Source organism: Aspergillus aculeatinus, assembly GCF_003184765.1.
Source record: "Aspergillus aculeatinus CBS 121060 unplaced genomic scaffold BO66scaffold_23, whole genome shotgun sequence".
NCBI lineage: Eukaryota > Fungi > Ascomycota > Eurotiomycetes > Eurotiales > Aspergillaceae > Aspergillus > Aspergillus aculeatinus.
The window spans coordinates 341574-354130 of NW_020291492.1; the positions used below are offsets into that span (position 1 = coordinate 341574).

At 52.0% G+C, this 12557-nt stretch overlaps 2 protein-coding genes across 2 annotated transcripts; one reads left to right on the forward strand and one right to left on the reverse strand.

Moving 5' to 3' along the window:
- Positions 1-283: 283 nt before the first annotated feature.
- BO66DRAFT_428740 (uncharacterized protein) lies at positions 284-2041 on the forward strand (the record flags this gene model as incomplete). Its single annotated transcript, XM_025650422.1, has 6 exons — positions 284-373; positions 494-1147; positions 1656-1703; positions 1848-1867; positions 1899-1929; positions 1994-2041. 6 exons carry the CDS (start codon positions 284-286, stop codon positions 2039-2041), a joined length of 891 nt encoding a protein of 296 aa, XP_025504181.1.
- Positions 2042-2620: 579 nt separating this feature from the next.
- On the reverse strand, positions 2621-12541 carry BO66DRAFT_374048 (uncharacterized protein; the record flags this gene model as incomplete). The annotated part of the gene is made up of 3 exons (XM_025645575.1): positions 2621-3574; positions 3634-12151; positions 12210-12541. 3 exons carry the CDS (start codon positions 12539-12541, stop codon positions 2909-2911), a joined length of 9516 nt encoding a protein of 3171 aa, XP_025504182.1. The 3' UTR covers positions 2621-2908.
- Between the last annotated feature and the right edge of the window lie 16 nt (positions 12542-12557).

Sequence of the window (12557 nt, forward strand, 5' to 3'; positions counted from 1 at the left end):
TCGGCAAAGCAAGGTAGAGGAAATTGCTGCTCTGCAGCAGGACAAACTGGGAGGTATTTTTCTTCTCTATTGATGTCCATACCTGAACAGATGAACAGAGGTCGACAGAATGGATAGAGGTGGACGAAGATGGATATATAAGAAGATAACTCCATACATTTCAAGAGATTTCTTGAATGTTCGAGTTGACACCCTTCTTCCTTCTCAAGCAGTATCACATTTCTTATACTAGGCCGAATCGTGCGCCGAACCCAGGCCCCTATACACCCACACCAAGGGCACGATGAGCCATGGAAGCAGCCACTATGCCTTTCAATCTGTGACAATTATGCATGGCCTGAGACCTACAGATGCTCATGCAGGCGAAGAAGAGGTGTGTCTATAGCATCGTCATATATCCCTTACCGTTTCTCTTCTCTGCCCCCCGCAAGCACATCTACTCTATTCTCCTCGAGCAAAGAAAGACTTATACTTATTCGATGACTCTGCCCAGGTCCGACCGATCCTTCTCCGACCAACCCTTCAAAACGATCCCAGCCTCGTCTACGGGCGTTCTCCACCTGCCGCTGCCCTCTTCAACAACCTCCTGCAGGCCGACTGGGCCTCCTTCGGTCTCCCACGCGAGAGCACAACCTTCCCCTTCCACGCTGGGATCGAGGCCGCCGAACAGCTGTACCGGACCTTGCATTTCCGATCAAGCCTACTCGGCCTGCTAAAAGTTTACGACGAATCCCTGACGGGCGGAGCGCTACGGGGTCTGCATGGCAGCGAAGCCCAAAAGCTGGCCTCGCAGAAGTTGGCAGGCACAGCAGCTACAGACTATGACACCCGAGCGACCGAATTGCTTTATAAGTGGGATGAGAAACTCACCATGACCAAAGCGGAGTTATGGCAGACCCTGGTGGAGATCTGCGGGGGACGTGAGGTCCTTCTGATGGACCCGGACCCGTCGGAGGAGCTCCGGCCGTGGCTGGGGCTGGTCATAGAGGCGTGTTGCCGCTTGGGGGGCGCGGTGGACTTGATCTACAGCCTCGTCGGCGCGCCCTGGTCCTTGGAGCGGACGCGTCGCGTTGCACAGCTCCAACACCTGATTCGCAGTGCTTTGGTGGCGCGCGATGAGCTTCATGCGGGCGGGGACGATAGTGATGTGAGCATGGCGGATGCGGATTGAGAGGCTTGTCGTCGAAGCTCCTCACGGAGCCAGCAGATGGGAACAAATGTTTTTCTATACGTTTTGGTGTATTATTAATGTGCTTTCTGGCCTTAACAGTGGATTTTTAATGGTATCTTATGTTTGGTCGATGAAATGGGCGTTGAACGGGCTGTTGACTGGTGGAGGAACTATGGAGGAAGACTAAGAAGTAGGGCAAGGCTGACGGCAAGGCTGACTGACATTTATGGACAAGGTAAACAAAAAATAAAGATAAACAGAAAGTAAACTAAAGAAAAAAATAAACAAAAGAAAACAACAAGCACGTGTAGGGTGCAAAAGCCGCCTGCCCTAGTCTGGGGCCCAGATAATAAATCGGCGACACGAACCATCGCACGGGGGAGCGATTGATCTCTACCGGACAAAGTGCTGTACAGGACGAAAGTCTTGTTCCAGAATTCTACATCTAAAAGTCCCACGCTGACTTGTATATTGAAGGTTATAGGAAAGATCCGATTGGTCTTCTAGGGGGGGATGCAAAGTGCAAGGTACTGTATGTAAATGTGTGAACCAAAGCTGATCAACTTTTCGCCACTCCGCCAAAGTAGAAACCGAACACGGATTGGTATGAGTCTGAGGTATCGATCTGGATGACTTGGTCAAAAGTACTGTACTATAAAAGTACTGTGCTGTACAGCCCAATGTTACCGAGAAGGGGTTAGTAAAGTACAATACTTACCCAAAACAGACAGGGCGGCTGCACTCAGGACGAGCACAACGTACGTGGACGACACAGCACAACACTAGCAATGGGACTGTGTATATATCTACCGTACTTTGCAGGGCTTGCAGATTCGCTGCCTTGGTGACCTAGATCAGAAGAAGGCGTAGTGTCATACACACAATACGCGTTCTTACGCACGGGTTGGAGCGGGCTCCCAAGTTGGGTTATGCGCATCAACAGCTAGGCTTACTGTGGCGCAGCCAGCTGACTACGGTACTTGGCTTTCCACAACTCAGCTCAACCGGCGGCACAAAAAAAATAATACAGCTACGCAGGAGAACCGAGAGGTGTCAGGGAGCTGGTGTAGTATTAGTGGTTGCGGAAGATCGAAGCCCGCTTGGCCTCAGTCAAGTCACATAACTATGATTTTCAGGGCAATTGGAAACTTAGAATATTTCAGGCCGAAGATATTTTTACATTAAGGATTTGTATTACAAAATCTTTATATAATTTCAATATTAGGGTCAGGTTTGAAAAAAAAGCGGTCCGTTGGGCGGTGAAGCTATAATGTCTTTAAAGTACTATAGTTGATGCGGGGGGGAACACGCGTTGTTTAGATCCTTGAGGGGGGTGAGCAGGTTAAGGTGGCGCGCGCTTAAGTGGTTGGTCAGGCAGCAATGTGATTAAGACGAGTAGCCCGCCGTAAGCACGCTTCAAGTTGTGTCTGGGAAATCCCCATTGCGGAAGCATCATTGAATTTCTCAGAATTCCTTCGTCCTATGGACTTTCTTGCCAACATCTAGTTTCCAACCACCATGATTGAATGTCAGGCACGCATCTAATCCAAGCCATATCTCAACAATCGGGATACTTGACATTGTAGATTGATGGCACGAGAATGTGACATCATGAACAGCATACCACTCTGAAAGCTCCCACAAATACATGACCACCTCCCGTGACATCCTCCCACAAAAGCTCAACACCAAACTCATTGCTTTCTCCAATCCTCCTGTCCTTACCCTTGCAGCGCCCTAAATCTCCTCTTCGAAGTCCTCGTCCTCTTCGAAGTCCTCATCCTCCTCCACGCCCAGATCGATTTGTTCCGCCTCGTCCTCCACTCCCTCGTTACTATCAGAGTACTCTTCCTGCTCCTCAAAACTCACAGTCTTCCCAGACGAAGGGAGAAAACTGTCTGTGGTCTTGCGGGTATCGGACTCCACGAAGAATGGGTGGTCAGAACGCAGCCTCCGGCCTTGACAAACATAGCCCATCGGCGTATGGGATATATCTTGGCCTTGCCGTCTCAACGCCAGCCACTCCTGCAGGAAGGCCATGTTGAGTGACGACCCTTCCGCAGGAGTCACCGCGCTACCGGCCACATCGTCCCATTCGAGAGCCAGGCGGTCCAGGATCTCTTCGTACTCACGGGGGCCGAAATAGAGTCTTCCAGCGAAGATGCCAACCTCGAACGCCAGGAAGGCGGGCACATAGTTTGCGACCGGGAGAGGGGGGACGGTGTAGTAGTCAAGGTTGCTGAAGTGCTGCATGCGCTTGGTGACCGGCGCTGCGTAGGTCATGAGGTGCATCGATGGTGCTGCCTCAGTGCGGAGGATGGGAATCAGGTCTTCGGCTTCTTCGGGGGTGACCACAATTGCCATCTCAGTTTTGATGTTGCAAAGTAGCCAGTTCACCGGGCGCTGAGGGAGTTACATCTGTCAGCACATGGAGGCTTGATCGTTAGTCATGAGTAACGTACCGTCAGTTCATCCATCTTTTCTCCAGGCTTCAGCTTGACCGTCTTGGTGAACTCCACCGATACGTATAGATGCGGCAGGCTCGGAACCACCTGGTCTTTATACTTGCCACCTAGTTCAGTTGCAAGTATCATACTCTCCGCGGTCACATACCCCACACCCTCGAGGGAACCAGTCTTCCCAAACTGCGATAGGGATTGATGCAAGCCGGGGTAAATGTACGGCTTCAGCAACTTAGGACGCTCAACCTCCCGCTCTTCTTCAACCTCGTAAGCAACCTCTCGTTCTTGCTCGACTTCTTCTTGCGCTGAACTGGCGATGGCCGAATGGTGGATATCTTTGCCTTCCGTGCGTCGCTGTCGCAGAACTTCAATGAAGCTGGCGGCTCGGCCCGAATATGTGAAATCATTCGACGAATCCGAGTCTCCATCGCTCGCATCGGTGGGCTCCGGCTTGTACAGTTGCTCCAGAGACTGCTGCTCGGGCTGCTGCAGGATCCCCATGTAGTACCTCCGCTGATGATGGTTCTTAATGAAGTTAGGGTAGTCTTCAGCGGCCTGAATACGGCGACAGAAGTCGACGCCTTGCGCATTGTAGAGCGGCTCGAGATCCCTGTTACTGGCACAGGTCTGGTGCAATAGCCAGTACACAACATCGGAGGAGTCGAGTTGCTCGTCCTGGTGTTTGCCGCAGACGTCAAGAATATTATGATGCACTTGTGGAGGTGCGATGAAAACCACAGACTGCGTTGTCCCGAGCTGTCGGAGCCTCATGGCTGCCTGCACAATATGGTCCTTCGTCTGATTGATACCCAAGGTAAGGGCTCCCCGAGCATCTGCCGGGAGTTTCAGATCTGTACCTCGAGTATGTGCTTGATCGAGATAGATTAAGCAGTCCGTCATATCATCCGCATACGGAGTTGCGATCAGTGGTAGACACTTTCCTGTTCGTGAGCAAACCTGCGGCTGATTATCCGGCCCAAAGTAAACCGCAGCTTGGGCATCATTGTCATGCATCAACCATGTCTTTACCAGGCTCAGATTGTCCATCTCGAGGACAAAAGCGCCTGCGTCAATCAAGGTGCGGACTTTGGTTTTGGTCAAGCTACACAGCAGCTCTGTTTCAGACATACGCTTTCCTTTGAAGACCGCAGCTCGATACTCCCTGTTCCTTCGCTGGAGCAGGTAGGTGAGGACCTCCGCGTTCGTATGCGACAGTTCGGGAAGATCGTGTTGTTCCATCGTTAGGGGTAGCAATCTGCGGTTGTCGTTGGTCCCACTAAAGCCGGTGGTTAGGCCCGGTTTTACAGTCGTTGTACCGTCAGAGGTGTCGGGAGAGTTCCTGAAATAAGGCACGTCCCATCCTGACATCTGAAGCTTGATAGCAAACTGCTTTGCGTGCACAGGAAAGACAAAGTTCTTCAGATAGTAGTTGATCACCGTCGTCGAAAACCGTAGATGCTGCCAGATCATAAAACCCTGATCATAATCGTTCACGTTGATTAGATTCCAGTGTCGTAAGCTTTCTGGCATAATTGCTGATGTCTCCGTCCAGCGGTCATATTCGGTAGCCGGATCATCCGCTCTGAGAACAGCCTCCAAGCACTGTCGACATTGCTCCTGGCTCAGACCCTCGTGATAGAATGCAAGGCAGGTGAATAGAATGGCCACATCTGGGTGACCCCACTCCGCTTGGTTCGATGGAACACCCTTGGCATGGAATGGCACGGCAATTGGGTCTCGGTCAGGATGCAAGCTGTATTGCACATTCCATCTCTTCTTCAGACATAGCAGCAGGATCTGATGAACCAGCAGGCCTCGCAGCAGATACATTCTCTTAAGCGTCTGAGGCTTATCCTCGAAGATCTGCTGGAGACTCTCGGTGACCGAGTCATCAACGGCCGGGTCTGAAAGAAACATGCGCACGGCCTCAATCTCAGCGGCGCCGCGACCTTGCATCGGCAAGATTCCACCCCGACCAGTACAAGCATCGTTCACAACTCTTTTCATCAGAGCCAACTCAACGTCGTTTCTCAACAAATATGCGATCGGAAATGCGACATCTTCCCTTTCGATCACATCAATGCTGCGCGGGAACTCCCGTGCTAAGTCTCGTAGATGATCCGCGACCAACCCTAACACATTCATCGTGACCTCCCAGCGATCGGGGTATCCATCGACAACAAGCTGAGAGCCGCTGGGATAAATGAGCTGTGTCTTGACCGCGAGGGTGAAATCACATTCATCGAGAATATCCCGGCCATGTCGATCGATCCATTTTTGGATCGCTACCATTTCAGTAGCCTCGGCGATCTTGACATCGGAAACTCGCTGAAGACCACTCAACTTGAAGGACAACGCATGTTCGGGAACACCCAAGATGATACCGGATTGACGAAGTGTGCTCTCATGTAATCTCCGAAACTCTGATATCACTTGCGGCGTTGTTGGCGTTCGTCGGGAGAACGGGATATGCAGCACTTCTCGACCAGCAAGACCTCCGATATGTGTCTGTAAAATCTGAGCCGTCTGGGTGAGAAGCGCACTTGGCACGAGCAACCGAGCGAGAATCTTGCCATTGGCCAACGCGCATGCCACCATCGGCGTGATCACTGAAGTCTTTCCTTGTCCCATGTTCATCTGTAGAACAGAATTCGAGCCCGAGGTTGGAGCGATCATTTCAAGAGCAACCGTTACCTGTTCCTGCCGTATCTGCATATTCGCATCGATTTCAACGAGAATCCAGTCCGAGTATTTCATGTAATTCCACACCGCATGGTCCTTCTGACAGTACTCTTGATCGAGCCGGCTGTCATCACGTCTAGCGAAGAATTCTCTGATCCGCAACAGGCGTTGTAGCTTGACGATCTCGAGCGCGTATGATATAATGGCTTCTTTCATTCGCGGCCCGAACCGTACGAGCGACCCCCTAAGCTGCTGCAAGATAGTGACCGTGGTGATGCATGGTGCGATATTGCCTTTCAGCAACCAATACAGTCTCGAATCCCCAGCTAGAAGAGCTGAACAAATCTGCCGATAGTGAGAGTCCACCACATCCTGCGTATCTCGAATCTCCTCGTTGTATCTCTTGAGCCCTTTCCAGTAGGACACTTCGGGTGATCGGGACTTGCTCGTTTTCTGGTCTTTATCCCTCAGCGCATGGATGCTCACTTGCAAGTCTCGACCATATCTGGATTTCACAGGACAGTCCGAGTTGATCATGCTTCTCACTATGCTTTCAAGTTCAGCGATCTCTTCCGTAGACACTGACCGATCATCGCGTCTTCTCCGCCGGTTGGTGGGATGGTGGGGCTTCTTTTTCGCGCATTTCTGATGGTGGTGTTCAGCCTGCGCGAGCGGCGGGCCTGGTGTAGGGAGCAGGTCACGTCCGAGCTCAACTGCAACTCTTGGATGACTGCCAGAGCGCGATTCAAAGTACTCCACGTGTCCGCTTGCTGGTGAATCCTGTGGTCTGTTGGCTCTCACATGGCCGTGGGCATTCAATACCTTTTGTACTTCCTCGATATGGGCAAGAAGTTGCATGTTCTTGTAACGACGCGACCATACTGGCTTGATTAGGTCCAGGGCGTCCATCACGTTCACAAATTCTGACGAGAACCCATCGACTGAGGGCTCCAAGCAGGGCCATTGGGAAAGAATGAAGGTCACGAGGCGTTGACTTTCGCTATCACACTGAGACTCGTGTTCTTCCTTGGCCCTTTCATGTTCAGCCCTAGCTGCTGCTGTCAAGGTTGTGGTAGAATTTTTAGGCCTCTTGACCGGGGTCGGAGCTGTAAACTTGATCAACGCTGGTTCCACCAGCTCGAGAAGCAATCGAGAACCCGGCTTGCCGTTTTCGCGAACGTGGTCAAAGGCTTCATGGTAGGGTAGTCTTATCTTCTTCAGCTCGTCCAAAGTGACAAAGGCTGCTAGGACACGAAGGGCTGTCATGCTGACATTCTGCGAATAGGCTATAAGACCGAGGTTGAACATCAAATAGTGTACATCACGCGTTTGACTCTCAGCGCAAAGCCGAACCAAGCGACCCCAATTGGCCGCAAGGTCAATCGATATGGCGGCCTCCACAGTGGAGGGAATGAACTTGCGGTCATAGCCCCCGACGTGGTCCCAGCGCTGTATGACATGAGCGAGATGATCCGTCGTGGCGATCTCCGAAGGCCGTTCTCGGAGCAGGGAGACAATCTCACGCACATTCTTCGCCCGCGTGGACGAACGATATCTAGCACGTGATACATATACCTCATCAGCGATTTCTTGCACTTTGTCCTCGTTCCATGTGTCCGATCGCTCGTACAAAGAGCGGCGCCCAAGAGCTCTATCTCGCAGATATACTTGACTCCCGCTAGTGTTGATTCCGCGAGGCGGGATACCTGGTTGGAAGAGAGAAAGTCTCTGTGACCTCTTCAGAATCGACTCGATGGTTGTCTGATACGCTTCATGCTGTATGGACACTGTCAGTTCCTTATTCCACCTCACCATCTGTTGGACCTTTTTTCCGGGAGGATAGTACTCCCGCACCGGCGTGAGCCCGGAGATTCCTCGTAACAGATCCACGATGTTGGACTCGAGAGGTCTCCACGGTAACGAGGAGGCGGACTTTAAACAAGCCAATGCCTCTTCTGTACCGGTACGCCCTGTCAGCGGGTCCGGAGAGACGAAGGAAGTGAATGCATGAAGCTGGGCTTTTGTGTAAAGAAGTAGTGGCTCGGCAGGGCAGTGAAGCCGACCGAGAACTCCGTCAATCTGATACCTCCCATAGTTCCCATTGTTCTCTTTCTTGACCAAAACATGTATGCCTTGGCGCTCGATTTTGATGCTGCCCACGGGAACAATGATACTGCGCTGTGAACGATTGTAGACATTTCGAAGTACTAGCATACTTTGGAGTCCATAAAGTGTACCAGCGTCTTGATTGGGGTCAATCTCTGCGCTCAATTGAGTGCACTGCAGGCGCTGTCTCTGGTTGACATAGAATCTGAGGTTCATTGCCTTCAACTCGACCGAGAGCATGGCTTGCGGCGGTTGATAGATTGTCAGCTCTGCGGCTTCTTCGAAATGAGAGAAAATGCTAGCTATCGTCATTGCGAGTTGAGAACGGGGGTCAATCAGATATGACTTGCGTCGGTTAGCCTGCTGGGTTCGGATGTTGATCTTCCAGTCGCCCGGCCTCTCTCTCCAGATTTGTGGTATACGCCTCGCTTGGAGGATTCCCGTTTTGATATTGATCCAGTGCACACAATCACGAAGTAAGGAGCATGGTAAGTCCGGTTTCGTGCCACTGCCAAACACAGACCGAGGAACATGCTCCAAAGTTTGGCTCTCCTTGCAGGCCCAGATCACGAGGTCCTGACCTCGGTAACCCAAGTGAACCTCATAGCCGTTCCTAGCCAACGCCAGTTTATAACTCATCCCGGGCAGACTCGAAGGGAAGGCACTGAGTCTCTCGTTGCCGAACAGTTCCTTGAGCACATCTGAGTTACGGATGTCGGCTGGGAGCTTCCCCAGAGGCTTGCCGTCGATCAAGAAGTGGCCTTCCAGGATGTGGAGCCGGCGATATTGATCTCGCTCTTCATCAGTACCGCAGGCTGTGGAATTTATCCAGCCATTTTCTTCTTGCTGCCAGATAGTATGTTGTCCCTCACGCGCACTGAACCATACTCTGTCGATGGCTGCATTCACGCTTGAGGGATACCACCTGACCGCGAACTGAATCACCTGGCACAGTCGATTTGACATCTTGATGTCGCGGACTAGCATCCTCCGAGTGAATGCATCGAAACTACTCGCATCTATGACCAGGCTTTCCTGCATGGAAAGTGTGGCTTCAATCCATGTTTGGGTGGAGGCCGCATCAATTGAGGCGCTAGTCGTTCGATCAAATGTGCGGCGACAGAGGAGAGCGGCCAAGAAGCAGTATCGCGCTGTTCTGTCCGCGACATCGACCTCGACAGCTTTGCGTGCTTCGTTGCGTAGGTGGTGGATCCAACGATGCGTCACACTGCGGATTTTTAGCAGCAGTTCGTTGGCGCATCTTGACACTTCATCACACCCCAGGCTGCACACTCGCATCGTCAAAGTCAGCATCGTTTCCATGTACATGACCTCACGCCAGTTCGAGGTGATCAACGAGACGTGTTGATCAATTTGTTGAATCAGTCGCTTGCAGAAGACGGCTTCGTGGAAGAAAGAATGTATGACTCTCAAAGATTCTCCCTGCTGCCAGGGGCCAGCCTGCAAGGCGAGATGCTGCAGAAGGGCCATTGTTTCGTGCGCGCTGAAATTGATGTTCGACGATCCGAGTTCAGAAAGGATCGAAATCCACCGACGTTGCTTGCCGGCCATCAAGCTCTGATGTGCGAGAAACTCATGGACGGTCACTGCAGAAGGACGCTTCCGTGATTCCGCAAGAGCTTCATATGACGAAGGCCCTGGACCGTCCGGAGCGAAACTTGATGAAGAGTATAGCTGTGCAAGGGGGAGATTCGATGGGAGGGCAAGGGCAAAGTGATGCGCAAATGTGAGTGTTTTTGGCAAGTCCCCTCCCCATACCTTGCGACCTTTATCATAGTACTTGAAGGTCAAACCCAACGGAAGCAGCACGCTTTCCTCGGCGACTGGTAATTGCCGCCATTTGTAATGGGTATCCAAGAACGACTTGGTAGGCGAGGCTAGAGAGAACCCTCCGCGGAGTGCATTCTCTCTGAAGTATCCGGAAAGATTCGCGTACTCACTCAGCAGCTTCATCGGTGCCATTGCATTCGGTGAGGCTAGTTTAGGACCAAATCGAACAATGAGATGCCACGTAGCACTGCGGTAGGCGGCAAATGCTTCGGGGATTTCCAACTCAAAAACAATGGCTCTTTTTTCGGCCATCTTTCCGTCGCAAGGCAGATACGCTTCATGAGCGCTGATCTCTAGACGTTTTCGACTTCGAAAGTAGTAGCAGTGACTGCAATCGCGGATATCATGAGTACCGTCAGGGTTCTTTCGCTGGTTACAGTCACTCGATGACAACTCGGTAGTCAAAGATTCGAACTCTCTATTCACTTTCTGGAGCTCTTTTAGCTTTCCCTGGCTTGAAGCCTGAGATGCATGTTCAATGGCTTCCTGTAGTTCTCTCAAGCTTTTCCCGACGTCGAGCTGCATGTATCGATCAGCAAAGCAACCCGGAGCCGGGTCTGCAAAGATTGACACGCTCGAGTCATCTACTGTCGCGCATCTTTCATGAAGATGGAGTTGAATCGCATGCAGACGGTCTAGGTCGGTTCGTCTAGAGAGGAGCAAGACATCAAGTAGCTCTGGGCTGAATACCGGATGGAACTCGAGAAGCAACGGATAGGCGACGGTCGCGTATTTGTCCATATAGACCCACAGCTCAAATATGTTCAAGATGAAGAGGCTGAATTGCTCCGGATCTCTGTCATAGGCGCCCACAACTCTTTGAAGATAGTCCTCGATTCTGTCGGCAATTTTAGTGCAAGCGCCGATGCTCTGAACTAGGCCAGCCGCTGGAGCCCTCCATTCACCGGAATCTATTGACTGCTCCAACTCAGCTAGGGATGAGTAAACCTTGAACAATGTGGTAAACTCGTCCGTCATATCTGCGCTCGCCTTGCTCGCCGGGTGGACAGGATTCGTGTTGCGGGACCTCGGATTAACATCATGAGGCTGTTGCAGGATATTGCGGAGATAGGATATGCTGTTGGGTAGACTTAGGTGCATCTCTGCTGCACCAGCCCTGAGTGGTAGCTTTGGTACTTTACGCAAGAAGTTCTTCTTAAAGTCATGCCACTCCTGCTGAATGCCACTGCTCGCAATCTCAATCTGCTCCGTGTAGAAAGGCTCCAGGTGGTTCGCGAGTCGGGTATAGGCAGCCTGTGACTCTGGGCATAGAGAATCCTTCATAGTTTCCAGCTTGGTGAGGCGACGGCAAAGTTTGGCCCTCAACCAGCTCCATTGCTCCGGGCCCACCGCGCGTGATTCCACGAGGTCTCTCAGTAGATCTGCTAGAAGTACACAGAGCAGGGACTTGTAGTAGACGCGAGCCAATTCACTGCCCAAGCGCAAGTACAGCAGGCGTTGGAGGCAGACACGAAGCACGAGCCAAAGAGGGCTACGCCGCCACGGTCGCTCCGCGTTGTTCCAGCATACATCGTCTTTGATGCGCTTGCGAAGGAGAACTGGCTGGGTTCGACGGCCATTCACGCCGAGTACTGTGATCAGAAAGTCGGTGATCAAGTCCGGATCCATGGTGTCTCTTGTTTCAGTCACCTTGACGCCCGCCTTTTGTGATTTTGGCGCAAACTCGTCGAGGGGCTCCGTACTGGCTCTCTCCAGGAATTCCCCGATATTCTCTTGGAGAGATGGCTTGTCAAATTCTGCCTTGTCTAGTGATATCGCCACCCCAGGGAAATCCCACTGTAGCGCACCGGGCGCCGCAATGGTGGGCTCGGCACTTGGTGAGGCTTCGAAGGCTTCGACGGTCACACTGGTATCGTCCCTGGCAGAGAAGTGCGTCAGAATCAAGGGGTCTTCCACCGGGGTCGAGAATGACTTACTGAGCTTGATGAAAAAGGAGGGCTGCGTTGTGTTCGACGACGTGCACGATGATAGGGTGGTCTGGGCTCAGCCTCTGGAACGCACTCATCAAAGCTGCCTTGTGGACCCTGCCATCGTTAATCGCACGACACTCTTTCAGGGTCTCATCAAGGCTTTTCCAGACAGTCGTTGTGTCATCTTCCGCATAGTGGCGAAGGTTTCTGACGGCCCTGCGTAGGCGTTCGATGAGGCCGTAGTCAACTTTCTGCGGCTCTGTGTCTGGACTTCCAGGAAGCTGGGGGGGTAAGGCGACATGGTGAAATATGTCGATGAGAGTGTTCTTTTCATACATGACAGGAAGTTGGGTC